General features: G+C 43.4%; 1 protein-coding gene across 7 annotated transcripts; it reads right to left on the reverse strand.

Annotated features, from left to right (window-relative positions):
* Positions 1 to 11,523: 11,523 nt before the first annotated feature.
* On the reverse strand, positions 11,524 to 20,336 carry ZNF436 (zinc finger protein 436). Of its 7 annotated transcripts, none has more exons than XM_065930033.1 (4): positions 19,951 to 20,336; positions 18,553 to 18,645; positions 17,625 to 17,751; positions 11,524 to 15,305 (listed from the first exon to the last, which is right to left on the reverse strand). In XM_065930033.1, the coding sequence occupies exons 2-4, from the start codon at positions 18,583 to 18,585 to the stop codon at positions 14,053 to 14,055; spliced, it is 1,413 nt and encodes a 470-aa protein (XP_065786105.1). In that variant the 5' UTR covers positions 18,586 to 18,645; positions 19,951 to 20,336; the 3' UTR covers positions 11,524 to 14,052. The 7 variants fall into 7 exon arrangements, with proteins under 7 accessions (XP_065786105.1, XP_065786104.1, XP_065786103.1 ...); XM_065930032.1 differs by lacking the exon at positions 19,951 to 20,336 and adding an exon at positions 19,509 to 19,526; XM_065930031.1 differs by lacking the exon at positions 19,951 to 20,336 and adding an exon at positions 18,846 to 19,436.
* Between the last annotated feature and the right edge of the window lie 7 nt (positions 20,337 to 20,343).

Raw genomic sequence — 20,343 nt, forward strand, 5'->3', positions numbered from 1 at the left:
TTTCCCGGAACTGCTTCCAGGGACTCTGAGCGGCCGAGCAATCACTTCGCGCGGCGGCCTGATGAGCAGCTCGCACGACCAATAGCAGCGAGAAGAGGCGCCCCGCACCGGACGGCTCAGAAGCCAATCGCGGAAGCCGTCGGCTGAGCCAATGAGGGAGCTCAGCGCCGCCGGCTGGTGCGCCTCCGGGGCGGGGGCAGGAACACAAAGGGGTCTGTGGTGAAGCCGCGAGTGGTAGGCGAGGCTGTGGCGCCGCAGGCCCGAGTGCCCGAGGCCCGCCCCCTCCCCCGTCCCTTCTCGTCTGCCGCCTGCGCGAGGCCGCTCCCGGAGCCCCGCCCCCTAGGCCCCGCGTCGGCTCCGGCGGCCGCGGGCCCTCCCGCCCCTCCACCGGCGCCTTAGCGCCGGTAATCCTCCTCCCTGGGGTAGCCGCCGCCGCCGCCGCGTTCGCCCCGGACACGCCCACCGCCACGCAGCCAGGCCTCCTCTGGGTCGTTTTCTGGGCTCCAGTTAGAGCACGCTGTAGGCGTTTGGCTCGTCTGTTTTGCTGGAGAATTTCTTCGCGAAGAAAAATCATCCCTTGGAGCACTCAGAAAACTCCCTCCTTGGCTCCCTTCCACACATGGTTGGGAGCAGCTCAGGATGTGAGGGAAATCGCTCAAGTGGGCATTTACTCAAGAGTCATGTTAGCTACAAATGACAGAGCTGAGACCTTTCTGCGTGGGGTTTGGAGCTAATTGATATTCACAAAAGAACATTGGGCAGGTGTATGCATCTACGAAGCCAAAGGAGCCGTGCAAGGATAAGAGCTAATTCCCAAAGGAGGCTAACTCCCGTTTTTCCTAAACGTTTCTCACCCTCCACCCCTACTTGTTTGTCCCCTGTTCCTCGCCTTAGTCCGAAGCTCTCTCATCCCACGGCTATTCCTTCCGCATCTCCAATGCCCTGTCCCTCTCCAGGCGAGAAGGAAGCCAAGCAGTGGCCTCAGAGATTTCCAGATACACTTCAAGGATAATTTAAATTTCCCGGAAACTATCAACCAAAAATTAGCTGTTGAAAACCTATGCATTCGGTACTGGGCTGAACGTCATGGAGAACCCAACTTTCGCAGCGTGCGGTGTGAAATTTATGCAAATAATTTTATTATTTAGTAGCTAAGCCGTGTCCCACTGTTTGTGTACCCCGTGGACTACAACACAGCCAGGCTTCCCTCTCCACCATCTCCCCGAGTTTGCTCAGACTCATATACATTGAGTCCGTGGGGCCATCCAACCATATCATCCTCTGTTGCCGCCTTCTCCTGCCTTCACTCTTACCCGACATCAGGGTCTTTTCCAAAGACCCTGAATCAGGTAGCCAAAGTACTGGAGCTTCAGCATCAGTCCTTCCGATGACTATTCAGGGTTGATTTCCTTTAGGATTGACTGGTTTGATCTCCTTGCTGTCCAAGGGACTCTCAAGAGTCTTCTCCAGCTCTACATTGCAAAAGCGTCAATTCTTCAGTGCTCAGCCTTCTTTATGGTTCACCTCTCACATCCCTACCTGACTACTGAAAAAACCGTAGCTTTGACTGTAGACATCTTTGTCAGCAAAGTGATGTCTCGGCTTTATAATACACTGTCTAGGTTTGTCATAGCTTTTCTTCCAAGAAGCAAGCATCTTTTAATCTCATGCAAATTATAATGCAAATTAAATGCTAATTTTATAATTTTAAATGATTAATATAATTTTGTAATATAACTTTAATACATATAAATTATAAATAATTCCATAATGCAAATTAAGATGTATATGCTAGGATCCTTAAGAAAAATAATATAAAATGATGAGTACAATTTAGGAACAGAATCTGGAAGGGCATGGTAAAGGGACTTTGAAGTTTAAACTTTATTAGCTTCACATAAATCTGCCTCTAACTCGAGGGTTCTTAACCTATTTTGTGCCATTTGACAGTCTGGTAAAACTATGGATATTTTGCATTTTTAAATGAGCAAAGTAAAATACATAGCATTATAAAAGAAATTTTATGTTGAAATACAATCAGGAAATACATATTTAAGACATTTGTGATATAGTAATCTTTTTATTTAAACATCAATATCTTGCAGCAAGTTAAACTACTGAAATTTTAAAGCAAAAAGAAGGTATTTCAAGAAATCCCACAACTGGACTGAGATATGAAAATATCTGTTATTCCTATTGGTGAGAGAGTGAAAGTTACCACGAACTGTGGTTTGTTTCCTGTATTCACAATGGGAAAAAATGCTTAATTTCAGCAGTATATTAACAAAAATAGTTATTTTTTTTTCTTTCAAGTTGAAGAACCAGTGAATTCCAGTCAGAGATCCTTCTCCATTTAACATAGAATGAAAACTCCAGGACTGGATGCTGTAAGTAAAGTGATTCTATCATCAAGTATTTTCTGAGGTCAAATACTCACCTGTATGGTCCTAAGTATACTCCACCTTTTCAGACTGTGTATCTTGGTTTTTTAAAATTCAGAAATATGGGCATCTGAGCTTTGCATTTCAAAAAAAAATTGTATGTGTGTGTGTATTCATGAATGTGATATTATACAAATATTTGTTGTATGCCCTCTACATATAAATCACTGTATGAAAGTATGAAATATAATTGCTGTCCTTTAAGTGGTTACATTCTAGTTTACAAGGCAAGACAAGTATACAAATAAATATAATAAAATGAATTGCTAGGGAGAGCTCCAGCTATATTTCTAACCTTTTTAAGATGAGGTAGCACAACACAGCTAGACCAGTCCACAGCTCTTCCCTGTCACAGAACAAATCTGTGGTCTAACTGGTATGTCAATGAACAACATGCTTTTGCTTCTTTAAACAATTACAGAGCACCCAAATACTCAAATTGAAGCTTTGACTTTTACTACTTACAACCTGAAGTAACAAAGAATGTTTAAAATTATCAAACCTTTTTATTGGATCCATAGATTAATCTTTTGTCTTACTTGTTCCTTTCATGATTCTAAAGGAAATAGTCTATTCCTCAGACTCCAAACAAGATTACATCAGTTCAGCTTCTTCAAAAATGCCTTCACTTGCTACTCATGAGGTTAAGCCATCTCAGCCACAGTTCAAAGTCACACCCAGGGGAAATGAAAACGAAATAATATAGAAAGTAAGAATGAGGAGAGAAAAATGGAAAATGAAGAAATACCATGTATAGAATGTTAGTGAAAAGGACATCAACAACCAACTCTTATTAACAGTTTTTAGGTGCCAAGAGGTGTCGACTCAGGGAAAGCCCAATGTGATGAATAAGTTAGAAAATACGAGTTAGAAAACTTCACTTCTACTTGGAATTCTCCCACTGTCAAATAGAACTGTTTATTTCCTCCATCAAACTTTAATAGTTACCATTTTAAGCCACTTTTCAAAATGGTAGTGCTCCAGTCAAGACTGACCAGAGCTAGACTGTGTCTCATTTATACCTTCAAGGATTACCCTTCTTTTAAAAATAAAGTGCCATGTGGCCGACATGCAATAGCTTATAATCAGCTGACTCCAAGACCTTACTGCATGCCTGCTTTATCGTTTTTGCAACATTGTTCTCTTGAAGATTATCCTAGCTGACCCATCAACTTCCCTTCAATTCTCAAATTCATCCATCTGTTTTAAAACAGGAAGAGTGCTTCTCCATCTTAGTGACAGCAGTGTTTTGAACAATAATCACTACCATTTATGTAGCTCTTACTATGTACTGGGGCTTCCCTGGTGGCTCAGACAGTAAAGAATCCGCCTCCAATGCAGAAGACCTGGGTTCAGTCCCTGAGTCGGGAAGATCCCCTGGAGAAGGAAATGGTTACCCACTCCAGTATTGTTGCCTGGAGAATTCCATGGACAGAGAAGCCTGGCGGGCTACAGCCCATGGGATCACAGAGTCAGACATGACTGAATGACTAACACTACTATGTATTGAGTGCTTTATATATGCTGTTGCTGCACGAAAACTTAAAGGCTAGTAACATTCCATTTTTTTGAGGAAACAAAGCTCAGAGAGGTTAAAACATTTGCTCAAAGCCACACAGGTGAATTAAGACTCAAACACAGGTGTGAGCTACTTTATCAGGCCCCTTTTCGATTGAAGTCCTAGTGTTGGCAGACTCGTCGTTTGTAGAGATAGATATTTTACCAGTCAAACACACACACACACATACACACCCACAGCATCATTTGGCTTCCTTGGTGGTTCAGCAGTTAAGAATCCACCTGTCACTGCAAGGGACACAGGTTCAATCCCTGGTCCAGGAAGATTCCACATGTCACAGAGTAGCTAAAGCCCATGCTCTAGAGCCTATGCTGCAACAAGAGAAGCCACTGCAGTGTGAAGCCTGAGCACTGCAACTAAGAGTAACCCCTGCTCGCTGCAACCAGAGAAAGCCCACGCCTGGTTTTTACTCCGCACAACCAAAAAAAGAAAAAGAACCACCATTGTCAATATGATGAATTTTTTTTTTAATATGATGAATTTGTTGTTTAGTCGCTAAGTCATGTCCAACTCCTTTGTGACCCCATGGACTGTAGCCTGACAGGATCCTCTGTCCATAGGACTTCCCAGGCAAGCAAATTAGACTGGGTTGCCATTTCCTTCTCCAGGGGATCTTCCCAACCTAGGGGTCGAACCCACGTCTCCTGAATTGCACATAGATTCTTTACCACTGGGAGTCATCAGGGAAGCCCCAATATGATGAATAAGTTAGAAAACACTATTTAGAGCCAAAAGCAAACTGTGATATAAAATAATGAGAACATTTTCCTATGTCCTTTGCAGATTGGCTTCTCAATGCAATTTGAACACGTTCTGAGAAATGACAGTGTTTAAGAACAAAATTGTGACCTCACAAAATGTCAACATTGAGGAGCAACAGTCGTTTGAGTAGCTTTGTTAGACAATTTCCCATAGAGGTTATACCTATATAGACTTCACAACACTAGTTAATGGTTATAAAGCACCTATCATGCTATCTCATTTAATATTCACAACAATATATGAGGCAAGTAGCAAAAGGTATCATTTCCATTTTGCAAATGAAGAAACTAATTCCCAGGTGAGAGCTGAGACTCAAACTATGACGTAAGTCCAAATTACAGTCTCATAATCCTGCTACATAGCTAGAGCATAATTGGTTTGATTCATTGAATCAAAACCAATAAAGTTAAACCTTCACCTTTCTAAGACTTAATATTTCCAAACTTGTTGGTAGTCTCTGATTTTTTTTTCTCTTGGTGATACTTCATGGCTTGTGGGATCTTAGTTCCCAGACCAGGAACTGAACATGGAGGCAGTGAAAGCATAGAATCCATACTACTCGACCACCTGGGAATTCCTGGTAGTCTCTGATTTTTAAACTCTTTTTTGTACTCTTTTTTTCATGATTTCTCTGCTTTCCTGGAGTTTTGTTGAGAGAACATAGGAAAAGTGAAAAAGAAAAATAGCAAAATGAGCTCTCCTTTCCAGCCTTCCATTCCCTCAATCAAACTCAAGATAGCAAGAGTCAAATTTCAAGGCCAATTAGGATTGCTGAGTCCAATTTAAGAGTTATGAACATTTAGTCTTTGGAGAAATTTAACATATTTGTTCAGAGAAGGCAAAGGCACCCCACTCCAGTACTCTTGCCTGGAAAATCCCATGGACGGAGGAGCCTGGTAGGCTGCAGTTCATGGGGTCACACAGTGTCAGACACGACTGAGCGACTTCACTTTCACTTTTCACTTTCACGCATTGGAGAAGGAAATGGCACCCCACTCCAGTGTTCTTGCTTGGAGAATCCCAGGGATGGGGGAGCCTGGTGGACTGTCGTCTATGGGGTCGCACAGAGTCGGACACGACTGAAGTGACTTAGCAGCAGCAGCAACATATTTGTTCCGCTTGGCCACAGAGAATTCCCTGGAGAGTCCCCACCAGGACCTTGGTCATCTTTGCACTGACGCTGAACTCTGCAGCTGGTAAAGAGACTGGCACAGGCGGTGGTAGCAGCTTCCACCTAAATTCAAGAAATCAAATTCTAGGAGACTGCTGAACATAACATTTGGTCCATTGACTTCTGATTATTTTAAGGCTTCCCTATGAGCAGACAGAAGAGTTATATGTGGCAAATCTTTTAGGAAGTGTTACTATATAAGCTTTTAACTGAAATCCAGTAGAATTCTAAGTATTATTACCCATATTCCAATATGCAAGTTAAGTATAGTTACACAAATCAAATTCAACAGGGATTGGGAGTCCTGCTCCCTAGGTATAACTTTTGAGAGTGCAATAAAATAGTAAGAATTGATTATAAATAGACAATATGTGTATAGCTAAAGTTTCATTACCCTTAAGTTAAAATATCCATTAAAGGGACTTCCCTGGCGGTCCAGTGGTTAAGACTCCAAGCTCCCAATGGAGGGGGCTTGGGTTCAATCCCTAGTGGGGGAACTAAGATCCTACAGGCTGCATGGCACAGCCAAAAAATTTAAAAAGAAAAATAGGAAGAAATATCCCTTAGAATAAGGGGGAAAGTGCTCTGAAATTATCATTAATACAATCTATAATACCGTATGTTTGCATGAAGTTTTTCCATTTACAAAGAGTTTCAAATAGAGTATCTCACTAGATAGCTACTACATTTGAACATCTTGAAATGTATGGCCTTTGCCCTGTGACGCTCCTCTCCTGATTCTTCTGTGGGTTCTGTAATACTCCTCTCTTCTGCCCATCATTACATATGGGTGTTCCCAGGATTCCACCTTTGATGCTGTTCTCACACTCTTATCAGGGCCACCCCAGTCACCTGCATGGTTTTCACTATTCATTTCCATACTCACTATTCTCATTTTTTTTATTTTAAAAAATTTATTTTTGGCTGTGCTGAGTCTTCTTTACTGCGCTCGGACTTTCTCTAGCTGTGTCGAGCAGGGACTACTGTCTAATTTTGGTACATGGGTTTCTAATTGCGGTGGCGTCTCTTGTTGTGGAGTATGGGCTCTAGAACGTGCAGTCTTTGGTAATTGCAACTCCTAGGCTCTAGAGCAGGAGCTTAGTAGTTGCGCCTCACAGGTTCAGTCGACTCATGGAATGTGGGATCTTCTCAGACAAGAGATCGAACCAGTGTGCCCTGTGTTGTGAGGTGGATTCTTGACCACTGGACCACCAGGGAAACCCCATCACTATTCCTACTTACCTACTGGCCCCTTTTGGGTCCTAAGCTCTGAACTCATTCTCAACTACCTGCTGGGCATGTGAGTGTGTTTGGATGTTAAGAGGTTCTTTGAACTCCACAACTAGTCTCTAAAAATGGTTTTTATCTTCCATCATTTGCCCCCTTCCTCACTGAGTTCCACCCACCCCAACCTGGTGCTATTCCTCCAGCATGGCAACCACTGCCTCAGCCCCTCACGTTTGCTCTTTAGTAAACTAAGTACTTAGAACACTTTCCTCCAGATAGCCTGACACCTTCAGAACCCCTCTAATGTCACCACTTCAGAGAGTCTTCACTGTCTCCTCTAAAATAGTAGTCCCTCTTCACCCCACCTCCCTTATTTTTATTTACTGCATTTGTTATCACCTCACCCCATGTATGCCTTTGTCCATCTCCCCCACAGAATACAAGTTCAGTAGGGGCGGAGCCTTCGTCTCATTCCGTCCTATACCAAGTATGCTGTTGGTGCTCAACAAGTTTTTATTAAATGAATTAACTTCTATGCTTTGTACCCTGACCAGATTTCTCCTGTTTGTATGTCCGGGTTCCACTCATAGCATAATCATCCAACAAATTACTCACCTCAGAAATCTGGATATCATAGGTTTTGACTCCTAGTAAGTCACTGGTGTAAACAATTCATTGTATGCCTGGAGGCTGGGACTAGGACTTGAGCTAGAGTACAAATGAAAGCTTGTCCCCCTTCTTTTCCTATTCTGGCTTTGTCCTCTTCCAGGAGGGCCCTCATGTTCACATGTGTGGCTGCAGGTCCAATCGCTGTCCATCTTCCCAAACCAAGGGCTATGTGTACACACATGGAGCTTGGTTTGCCTTCAAGAGAACAAACTTGGGGAAGAGGCTTGAAGTGGGCTGTGGGGGCAAAGGTGCCCAAGGCCCTAGATAACTGAAGTTGGTGATCTAGAAGGGGAGACAGGAGTATGAGTTCTAGATGGCACATTCCTCTGCTCCCACGGGGAAAGGTGCAGCTGGAGGAGGACCCTTTAATATACGGAGCTCAGAAAGATGGCCCCGTTGCTCTGGTATAATGGCAGTATTACCTGAGCTAAAACCCAAATTCCAATAGAGTGGATGTAACCAAATGAAGGTGAAATCTAGAAAGCATGCTTCTTCCCTCCCTCGTCTAAAAAACAAAGATAGAGTCTTGTAACTTGAGAACTATCAATAAGGAGACTTAGAAAAGGAAATCTTGGGTAAAAATCCTATTAGAACACAGGACTTCATCAAAATGTGAAACTTTGGTTCTTTGAAAGACATTGTTAAGGTACTGAAAAGTCAAAGACTAGGAGAAATATTTGCAAATCATGTATTTGATAAAGGACCTGTATCCAAAATATATAAAGAACTCTCAAACAAAAGAGCCAAAACTTTCATTAGATTCTCAAAGGAATCTGGATCCTCCTTAAAATATTAACACCTATTGGTTTATAATGCTCAACTTGGAGAATTATCAGCTTGGAGAGTTCAGAGGTTGACCGATGGCCAAATCTACAGCTGGGAGGTTAGAATCCTGCCCAAGCTCCCTGTATTGAGAGCTTGCCTTGCAACATTTTACCAAAGTTGCCATAATGTCTAAACCTAGATAACCCTTCAAAGATGACAATGATTCATCAAATACTGACGCTTGAAGAGTAGGTGACTTTATCCTCGTTTTACCTTGGGAGGACCACATAGCCTCTGGGAGTCTTTTTCCCTCTTGCTTGAGGCCCCACCAGATATGCAATGACAGAATAGCTCCTGTTTCTACAGACTTTCTTTTATGAGTTGCTTGTGTGGTGAAAAATCAGAAATGAAGTCACCAGTCCCACTAAAGGGAATGAAATTGATACATCAACTCCTTTCATTTATCCAAGACATATTTGTTGCCTCCCTATTCTAAGTCAAACATTTGCTAGGGACTGAAGATACAACGGTGAGCAAGACACAGTGATTTCTTGGAGGATATCAAAATCTAGTGGAGGAGACAAAGAAGTAAACAGGCATTTACAAAACAGGAATAAAGTGCTTTGACTGGGATAAACCCAGGGAACACAACAGGAACACTTGATCCTGTCTTGTGGGATCAGGAAATGTTCCTTGGAACAAGCTAGGCATGGAAACCTGAAGGATAAAGAGAAGCTGACCAGAAGAGTGGAGAGAAAGAGATGCAGCTTGGAGAGTGCTGCAAGTGCAGGGAAAGTGCAGAGAATCGAAGCTCAGGAGGGCAGCAGAGGCCAGATCTTGTTCACTTCCTCACACATCACACACTGCCACTGGCAATGGAAAACATGAGAAAGTTTTGCACAGAAGAGTGGCAAGAATGGGTTTGCCCTTCAGAAAAATCATTCTAGCTGCAGCTAGGGAGAATAGTTGGAAGGGGGTTGAAAATAGAGGAGACTCATTAGGAGGTTGTTTCAGTAAGCAGGATGTGGCTTGGGGATGGTCTAAATAATTGCAACTAATATTTTGAGCTCTATTATTTCATTTAGTCTTTGCAATTCTGTGAGGTAGGTATAATTACCCATCACTTTACAGATGGGAAATCCAAGGAACAGAGAAGCTAAGTAACTTGCCCAAGGTTACATGATAAGTGGGGGGCAATACAGAAAGCAGGTAGACAGATTTGAGAAATATTTAGGAGGTCGCAAGGTAATGACTGGAAGACTAATTATGCAACTGATTTTCATGCTTCCTTTTGGAAGGGTGGCTTAAGGAGCAGTTTTCAAATACTGAAATACAAGTTTCTAGCATGGATGACTAGACCATGACTGAGTTTGGAAGTACAGAAGAAGCAGGTGAAGGGTGATGGTGGTGATAGAACAAAGTGGTAGATTCAGTTTCAGGTCTGCCTGGGTAATTTCTGAGTGATGTCTAGAAGGCAGCCATAGGGGATGCTATGAAATTCAAAGTGAGATTTTGATATCATCAGCCTCAGTCTCTCCCAAAGGGAAAAACAAAAGCACCTTTGAAGAAGGTAAAAATGAAACAGACTTTGTGTACAAACCGTTTAGGAAAACAGATAAACACAATGAGATTCACCATAAAACCATTTTAGGTCATTACAGGGTAATTTTCTTCAATCCATTTTACTCCTCAGTTGTTTTTCACTAACAGCCTTTTTATCTTGAAGTCTCCTAGAGATAAGGCGGTCCCAGTCGGCAGCTCCTCTACTGTACAGATATGGGCATCTAACCAATGCTTCAAAGAGTAAGTTTCTCCTGAGGCACATAATTCCTTTTTCAGCAGGAACACTAACCTTTGAAACACTATGGAACCATTTAACAAATTATCATTTCAATGGACTCAGTGGAGTCCTAATGGCCTAGAAGCACAACCCTAACCAAGGGCTAGCCACCTAGAGAAAATTCAGAGAAGGAAATGGGCCTCTATTAGAATAATGGTGAAAGATTAACATATTAAATACCCTGAAGGAGAGGTGCCAGGTCAATTTCTCCAGCATTTTCCTTGAACTTTCCTTTCCAGAGATAAAAAATGCTGAATGTGTAGGAAGGAGAAAAAAAGTTTTAAGAAATGTTTATGCCAACTGCTTGGACATCCAGTGGTTAGATTCTGAGCTTTCACTGCCAAGGGCACAGGTGTCATCTTTGATTGGGGAAGAGCCCAGAAGCCATGTGGCACAGCCCCTCACCACTCCCCCCCAAAAGTCTGACAATTTATAAAATCTCTTTCAAGTCTTGGCTATTGGGTAAATTAAAATTTTTCTTTCATATTTGCATTTTCCCCCAGTTTAAAGCATTTCTACTCCCTACCTCTGTCTAAATTGGTCTTCCATTAAAAAAAAAAAAAAAAAAAAAAAGACTTCCTAAGATAAAATTACTTGTAAGAAATTTGAAGATTGTGGCCATAACCTACTAGAAAATAATCACTGCCTTAGGCAGACTGTGAAATTTTGTCATGAATTGAGAGCCTTTGACTATTTTTAAGACATATCTCTGTTCTGGGATCCTAATACTAATTTAGTAGAAACTGTTTTAGTATTAACAGATACCCAAAAATATCTCCTTCAAGCAATATGGCCTCCCCTCATTTTTTCCTTTTGGTTTTTTTTTTTTTTGCTTTTGTTTTCCTTCCCCAAAGTTAATGAGTTACCCATACCAAATATTTCCATGTTGCTTTGCCATCAGCCTAATCTTCATAGGAAATGCCCAGGTTTTTGCATCTCCCCAAAATATGGCAATATCCAAAAGGTTGACCAATATGTGAAGACACTTCCCAGGTTCCCACAAGAACATCTGTACAAAGGCATCAATATAAAAAACCAATTGTGCCCAATTTTAATGAATCCGATGAAAAGTTGTTTTGTGAATTGGTGCTGAATTACTAAAATAATTCTCCGCTTTTTGATTTTAAAAATTTTACTTTTAATTACAGAATATTGTTGTTAGAATAATACAGATGTAGATAGACACTAGTATAACTGTGACCAATACCAGAAGGAAAACTGCGCTACATACTTAATTTGTTCACTCACTCTCCACAACCATAGAAAACAGGCACAATGTGTTCAGGGTATGTGCAGAAGCAGCCAGAGACTTGGGAGCAGAAGGCATGCAGAAAGCTTTAGCAAAGAGAGACTGACGGATAACTTTACACAGAGTTCAATGCAGCAAATGGGCAACAACTGGCAGGAAGAGAGGAGATAGAGCTGGTCTGGCCCTCTGCCCTTTTAACTTCCCAACTGGAGTGTACATGTCTGCTGAGAAGGCTGGGGCACTTAGAAGCCAAAAGGAGCAGAAGGAACAAGTTGGGGGTAAGGCAGGAGAATAAAGAAGGAAAAGCAGGTAAAATGCAGTTAGGTCATGGAGATGATATCTTCTCTGGCCATTCCAAAGCTAATGCCCCTAGCAGCTCACAGAAACAACAGGAGAATTTTGGTATTCATTAAAACCATCAGCAATACTGATATGGGAAAAAGACACGTTTGACTTTAGTCATCAAGAACATGTAAGTCATCCAACAATTAAAATAGGAATACTAACAGCTAGATTTCGTATAGAACAAAGAACATGCTCCCTGCCCAAATCTGTATTTAAATAGGAGTGACAACATAAAGACATCTACTTGGTGGAGTATTTCACTGTTACTTCTGAGGTTGTGTTACTGCAAGGGATGCAGACCCACAGGGCGGTGGATCACAGGAAATCACTATAGTACACTACCCAAGAAAGACCACTGGCTCTTTTAACACCAAGTCCCAAAGAGTTATGGCAAAAGTTTTTCAAATGTTACAACACTCACAATAAAGCACAGTATTTGGGGCAGACTCAAGAAAAAATATATTCCTTACTCTAGCCCCCATTCCTGGACATTGATTCCCTCCCACTCCCACCCCCAAATGCTTGGATATGCATCAACATTTGGGATATTTCTTAATTCCTATTTGAACTGAGATAAGGAGAATTGACATTACTGGGCTTAAATTGGGTCAACGCTGACATAAACAGGTTAAATTTGTAAGCTGAGAGAATGGAAATACATTCCTATCTAGGTTTATTAATTCCTTGTGACTAGGGCAAAGAGAAGATCATTCAGTCTGAGACTAGGACAATCAACCTATTTGGTAATTATCTCCAAGACTAATACATATAAACAAGTGCTTGGTTCTGTACAGATCTTTCAGGAGAGTGCACACAAGAGCACTAGTGTTTAAATTTTTTTCATAAAGAATGAACAAAAGGACATTTCTCACGTTGGAGTTATGTCGGTTTTTCTGTCACATGATCAATATCACCCAAGAGCATGCTAATTCAGTGTGAATTCAGTTTCTGCTATTGGAAAAACAACAAGAATACACATTTCACTGTACATACACATGCCCTTATGCAAGCTAAGATAAACACTGGGATGTGGCCCTTATCAAATCCTAGAGTTAGCAGTACAGGGAGATTTGATCTTAAAGGGTAGAGGGAAAAGAACACAGAAACGACCTGATTCCTTGGGAAGGAACTCTATGCTTCCTTCCCCAGTCAATTCCACTTGCTCCTTATGCTCCACCATCACTTATGGTCCTAGCTTTCCTTGAAGATATTTTCCCTACAATATTCCCTACATTGATCCCCAAAGAAAATTCTTAAATTCTGATCAATGGCAATAACAACAGTGGGTATCTCTTGCTAAAATCACCACTGTTGATGAGTCCTTGGTCCCCAAATCTGTGTCTCATTTTTCCTTTCAATCTGAATCTTCAGTTAGCTTTCACAAAGAGGAAAGCTTTAAAAAAAGTTAATTAGAAACAATGAGGAGAAAAGCGATGATCATTGCCTTCACCGTGCAGAATCCTGCTCTCAGGAAGATAGAAAGATACAAATGCATGAGCAACTCAAGGAGAAAGCCCTTTGAAGGGAAGATGTGTGTGCCCAGCTACTATGGTGAGTGAATAGGTGTGGCAATTCAGGCAAAGTCTCTGGTTGTTTTGTTCCAAAGCAGCTGTGACCACCCTATCACAGTTCAACATTTCTCCTAGTATAGCTCTTTGGGTCAAGGATGGGAGAAATTACTTTGAAAGATTTACTCCATTTCCAGGCCTGAGCATTTACCAGCATTTATCACCTGGTCTTCAGATTTCCAGTTATTTGTGAGGCTGACTTTGATTAAATAATTCGCTAGTACTGAGGGAATACAAATCACTATTTTGCAAGAGAGAATATTCCCAAAGCCATGGGTCAGAATTTCAAGTGGCTTGTCTTCTGTGATATTTTAAATGGTGACCCACAAGAAAGAAATTCAGCACAGTAAGAGAAGCTTCAGTCTTGACAGAGCTCTTTGATACAGAATACAATTGTACCTTCAAATGAATCATTCCCCATTCATAATTACAGGACTTAGTCAGTGTGCACTCTTTTATGTTTAATAAGAGCTGAGCTCCGGCTGAAACTCTTCTCACATTCTGTACATTCATAAGGCTTTTCTCCTGTATGAACTCTTTGATGTGTGATGAGGTTGGAGCTCTGGGTGAATCCTTTTCCACACTGCACACACTCATAGGGTTTCTCTCCTGTGTGGGTTCTCTGGTGTTTAATTAGGTCTGACCTTTCACCAAAGCTTCGCCAACACTCGTTGCACTCGTAGGGCTTCTCTCCAGTGTGAATTTTCTGGTGTGTGATGAGGTGAGAGCTCCGGCTGAAGCTTTTCCCACAGGCATTACATTCATATGGCTTTTCCCCAGTGTGGGTTCTCTGGTGCTGAACCAAGTGTGAGATGCGGCTGAAATTCTCCCCACATTCATTACAGTGGTACGGCTTTTCCCCCGTGTGGGCTCTGCGATGGCGCACAAGGTCAGAGTTCTGACTGAAATTCTTCCCACACTCATCACACTTGTAGGGTCTCTCCCCTGTGTGGACGCGATAGTGTTTGATGAGATCAGATCTCTCACTGAAGCCTCGCCCGCATTCGTTACATTCATAAGGCTTCTCACCTGTGTGGGTCCTCTGGTGCTGAGCTAGGTGAGAGCTCCGGCTGAAGCTTTTCCCACACTCCTCACACTCGTAGGGTTTTTCCCCACTGTGGGTCCTTTGGTGCTGGATGAGGTGAGACAGCCGGCAGAAACTCTTCCCACACTCATTACATTTGTGAGGCTTTTCTCCAGTGTGGATTGTCTGATGCTGAATGAGGTGAGAGCTTCTTCCAAAACTTTTCCCACATTCATTACAGTCATAGGGCCTCTCCCCAGTGTGTGTTCTTTGATGTTGAATAAGGTGGGAACTCCGACTAAAGCCCTTCCCGCATTCATAACACTTATAGGGTCTGTCACCCGTGTGAGTTTTCTGATGCCGATTAAGGTCTGAGATCTGACTAAAGGCCTTTCCACAATGAGAACATATATGATATCGGATGCTTGTGTGGACTTCTTTGTGGACAAGCAGATCTGTGACTTGCTGGAGAGGATAGCTTACCCACTCTTCTGCCGTTAAATCTCCCCATTGTCTTTCTGATCTATCCCTGTTGTCAAAGGCCTCTTCACTTTCAGGATTTTCCTCAGTATTACCAACAGGTCTTTCAGATGCAGTCTCAAATTCCACATCTTCACTAATCTCTTGCTTTGGATTCACCTCGTTTTCACTCCTGATTTCAAAATCTGTAATCAAGGGTAAAGAATATTATTGGTAAACACACACAAAAATGATCTACTGTGTGCTGGGCACTGTGCTAAGTTCTTTATGTAAATTACCTCAACCACCCTCAGCACCAGACATCATGATGATTTCCACTTTATGAATGAGAAATCCAAGGTCCACAGAAATGGTTCACAAAAGGTTAAACAGTAGTAAATTGTGAAGCTAAGATACAAATCCAGGTGTCTGATAAAAGTTAATGCTTTGAATCACTACAGTTAATGGTTCTTTATTCAAATTATATACGTTCCTGGTGTTTCAAAAGAAGAAAACCAGAAATAGAAAATATAAAAGACTCTAGGAACTTCCCTGGTGGTCCAGTGGCTAAGACTTCAAGCTCCTAATACAGGGGGCCAGGGTTTGATCCCTGGTCAGGGAACTAGATCCCACATGCTGCAATTAAAACCGTGTGCCACAACTAAGACCCAGCACAGCCAAATAAATAAATATATATATATAAAAGAAAATATAAGACTCTAAATTAGAACTTCTAAAAGCAAAGAGCCTACATATTTTGTATGTGAATGCATGTGTGTGTATATTGTATGTTCTTGTCAAGTCTTCATCATTAGCATTATTTAATATCCACTAAGCACCTACTAGGGGAAAAAAATGGACTTACTGGGTTAGCATGGAGAGAAAAACAGATTTTTATCAATATATAGCAAGTCTCACTTGACAGGAAAAATGACTGCCAAATGTTACTTGCTGCTTTTCTGTGGCTTTTTTTTTTTTTTTTTGTACTTTTTTTTTTCTGCCTCACCATGCAGCTTTTGGGATCTTAGTTCCCTGACTGGAATTGAACCCATACCCTCTGCATTGGAAGAGCAGAGTCTTAAGCACTGGACTGCAAGGGATGTCCTCCTCACTGGCCTTTTAATGCAAACAGAAGTGAGACAGTTGGAGAAGGCAAAAAAGATGCCTGGTTCAGAATGCTTTTGGCATTGACTAGGTAAAGACTTTAAAAGAAAATCAAAATACACAAAGTCACTGTGTATAAGAAACTTTCTACCAGTCACGTCTTTTCCAAGTTGTGTCTCTTGGTACACTTTTTATAAAGAGGTTACTAGGTATTCTGGGGGAAAAAGGTCCATGGACAAATTAGTTTGGTAAATGGTGCATACAACATCCTCTTCCTAGAAATTTTAAATGCCCTGATACCAGATTATAGGTTCTGAGGAGTCTGAAGGTAAAAAAAAGTCTTGTAAACATTATTTAACCCATTCCCAAACTTATTTGGGCAAGAAACTTTTTTTTTTTTTTTGGTGTTTCCATCTTTCCAACAAGCATTCCTTGGGCTGGACCACTGACGTATAAATTCACATTTCTTTAAGATTCTCATTTCTTGTTTTTGTTGGGTTAAGTGGAATACTTGGGTTGCTGACTACAACAGATCTGGGTAGACAGAGTCATTTCTAGTTGCATTTCTAAAGGAAGGATTCAAGAAAGTTGAGACATCAGAAAGAGTCCAGGTTAAATAGGAAACCCTTCACAGTTGCCATTTCTTTGTTAAAAGCTATGGGGATAAAGCTTTCAGAAAAAGAAATAATCCTAATGAATGGCAGAGAACCTAGTGAACCATACATGGTTGCTAACTTCTGTCAAGTCCTGACAGGAGACAAAGTGAGTCAAAAGACTGTTCAGCTCAAGAACAGCTTATTCTAGTTGTACCCAGACAAAAGGGTATCTCACAGAAAAGACAGGTTTGCAGGCCATTAAAAAAAAATTAGCTTCCCTCTTTAATAGAATTTGTGATCTCATTTAGTTCAGGATTCTCCTGGAACAGCATCTGACACACTCAAAATCTATGATCAACTCTGAAACATCTCTAGACAAGTACCTACTGTGGATAAATAAAGGACCCGAGGCAAAGCTAGGGCTCTGAAGCCAAAACAAACACAAAAAGGTGGCTTTTGCCCTCCTGTCAACCTCGGTCAGCACCCCTTCATCTTCTAGTAAAAGCACCATTTACAGGGGCATTTATAACCTGGCAAGTACCATTATGTCAGACCTGTTTGGTCAGTGATCTGTACAAACAGGCTGGAGAATGGCAAATGATTCAGGGCACAAGAAATCTGAGTGTTTCTAAAATGCACAGAAACAATCTTTCATCCTAGACGATATGACCTTGATATTCCCTCACTCAAAGATCTGCCTGAGGACTCAGCCCACACCAAAATCCAATTAGGTGCTTTAAAAATCAAGTAACTAGGTTGTGTTGAAAGAGCTAAGGCATTTTTGACAGTCTCAAAAAACGTGGGGTGGAGAAAGAGAATTCTTACCTAATGAGACAACATTTCCATAATTCTCCTGCATAACATCCCTGTAAATGTCCCTTTGTGTGGGGTCCAGAGGTCTCCATTCTTCCCGGGTGAGGTACATGGCCATATCTTCAAATGTCACAGGTGCCTGAAATCACACATTGCTTCCTCAATACTTGGTATCTAGGAAGTTAGTACCAATTTTTCTTCTTGAAACGAGAGACATGGCTAGAATTGTTGAGAAGGCAAAAGGCATTAGGTCTGATATGTAGAATCCAAAGGAGAAATAAGTAAGCAACAAAGAGATGTGGTTCAGGAGAGAGCAATTTATGAGCAGATTGCTTTGGTCCCATGGCCGGATACCCCTGCCCTCCTCTTAACAGTACTCTTCTCAGAACACATCGAACATTTACATCATTCCATACCTTTACCTACAACGTTCCTCTTTTCTTGGAGTATCTTCCTCGGACTACTGAAATCCTACTCTTCCTTAAAACCCTGTTCCAGCACCAGCTGTTCCTCAGTGCCCTCCCCCCCTCCCCTCCCCGCCGCCCATTCCGCGCTCTGCTCCACTCCTCCCTCCCACACCTCAGAGAGAATACTCCCACTTCTTGGTTCCCACAGCACCTTGCTCCTACAGAAAATAGTGCTTTTATCACGCTAGTTTCATGGCTAACCGCATGCATCTGTCTTCATACAGACTGCGAGCAGACAGGGAGGGCACGTTCCATCCATCTTTGTCTCCCTAGTATTGAAAGGCAAACAGCAGGTGTTCAATAAATGCTTGTTTGTGGCTATACTGTCCTGATACTGGGTCTCTGGAGGCAGAATGGCAAAGCAAGCGAATTACTAATCCGGGGGAATTTCCCATAGGGATTTGCAGAGCAAAGAAACGCGGGGACGAGGTGGTTAAGCACAGGCAGGGTCCGAGAAGCCACCCCCGGCTTACCTGGGACCCAGCCATGAGCAGGGTGGCTGCCATCTCGGGCTCAAGGATTCGCCTCCCAGGAGAGACAGCAGGAAAAGCAGCTAGCAGACAGCGCTAAAGGAGGCGAAAAGCAGGGCGTGAGGCACAGAAACAGGCCCTGCCCACTCCCCGGGGCTGGAGTTCTGGCCGCCCAGGCGGGTGGGGAGGGCCCTGAACCCGGGCCGGGTCACTCTCCTCCCTGACCCTCGAGCGCGACCCGCCCTCTGTGTCTCCGCCACCAAGGGGTGGAGGCTGCCAGAATTTAATAAGACAACCCCCTGGCTCGGTCCCTCCCGGACCCGGGGGTCAAGCCGATGCTCTCTCAGGGAGGAGGCTCTCAGCCCAGCCCACAGAACGCCTCTGCTCCTCCATGGCGAGGCTGGGCCCTTTCCGGCAGCTGCCTCGGCCAATCAGCGAGCGAAGCTCCCAAAGCACTCTGCCAATTAGATTCCGAGTATTAGGCCCGCCTCCCGTAGCCCGGCGGAGCCCCTTTAGCGCGCCTGCGTCCGACCCCGTGGCCTGTCGGGAGTTGGAGTTCCATTCTGTCGTACAAAGGCCAGTCAAGAGGCCAAAAGCCACGGAGGGAAAGAACAAAAGGGTGAAGAAAAAAAGCGCGTCCTCCTAGCCAGGGCGGAGTATCTTTCACTTTCTTCTCTTGGAGAGAGCAGCCGGATTAAGCCGGAGAGGTTGCCCTGCTTCTCCTCACACCCCTAGAAGTTTATCTTGAGTCGAGCTTAAGTTGAGGTTAACTGCGACATTGGGCCTGATATAGGTGCTGGCCTGTGTTGGGTTCCTCTGGGATTAGCTCTCATCTGACGACCCGGACTTGAGAGGAAAGCAGCAGCCGCCCACTCCCCTGGGGAGACTCGGCGGCCGCGCTGGAACTTTGAGCTCCACCCACGCACTACATCTCCCAGCAGCCACCGCGGCATTCTCACACTGCTTCGCAGACTACAACTCCCAGGAGGCACCGCGCAGCCCGTCCGCAGGAGAGTGAGGTCCGCGGCACGGCCCGGCTGGGTCCCGGCTCCATCGCTGTTAACCCTGTAGGGATATCCGACCGCGTCCTTAAAACAGGCTCCCCTTGAGCGGCCGGCTGATTTGCGCCTAGCGGAGGGGAAGCAAAAGCCGGAGCGAAGTCAGAAGCGAGGGTGGGTTATAGGGCGCGTAAGGTGGAGCGAGCCGGGCCCGGGGGTTCGGAAAGCCTGTCCTTGTTATCCGCGAGGGCTTGCCTGCTAAAAGAGTTCCTGGCGGCCTCCCGCGTCGATGGGATCGTGGGCCTCTAACGGCCTAAGCCCAACGGGCTCTCAGGATGTTACCAGCCCTTGACTGACTTAAGGCAGGAAGCCGAAAACCCGAATTGAGAAGCAACAGACTCACCTCCTGACCCGCAAAAGATGCGTTAGGTCTCCGGCTTCAAAAGATCCAGGAGGCCTCAAAACAGATTTCAAATCCGCAGGCAGAGTTCTCTTGAGACTGCGGACGTTTGGAAAGATTCTAGGGATCACCGGCAGATCCTGGGTATCTTAGACCTGCAGGTAGATCTCGAATCCGTAGACATGCAGGCAAAGCCCAGAGATGGTAGGCGGTTCCCAAAGACTCACAGAATTCCCGAAACATCAGACTCTCAGGCAGCTCAGAGAAACCACAGGCTCCTAGGGAGTTCTCTGAGACCACAGCAACTAGCCAAAAAATACCACCAGGAGCTAAGCTGCATTCAACTGGAGCTCTTCCGAACGGAAGGACTTGAAGCCTTCCCTTTCCCCAGCCAGG

The sequence above is a fragment of the Muntiacus reevesi genome, chromosome 3 (genome assembly GCF_963930625.1).
Source record: "Muntiacus reevesi chromosome 3, mMunRee1.1, whole genome shotgun sequence".
Taxonomy (NCBI): domain Eukaryota; kingdom Metazoa; phylum Chordata; class Mammalia; order Artiodactyla; family Cervidae; genus Muntiacus; species Muntiacus reevesi.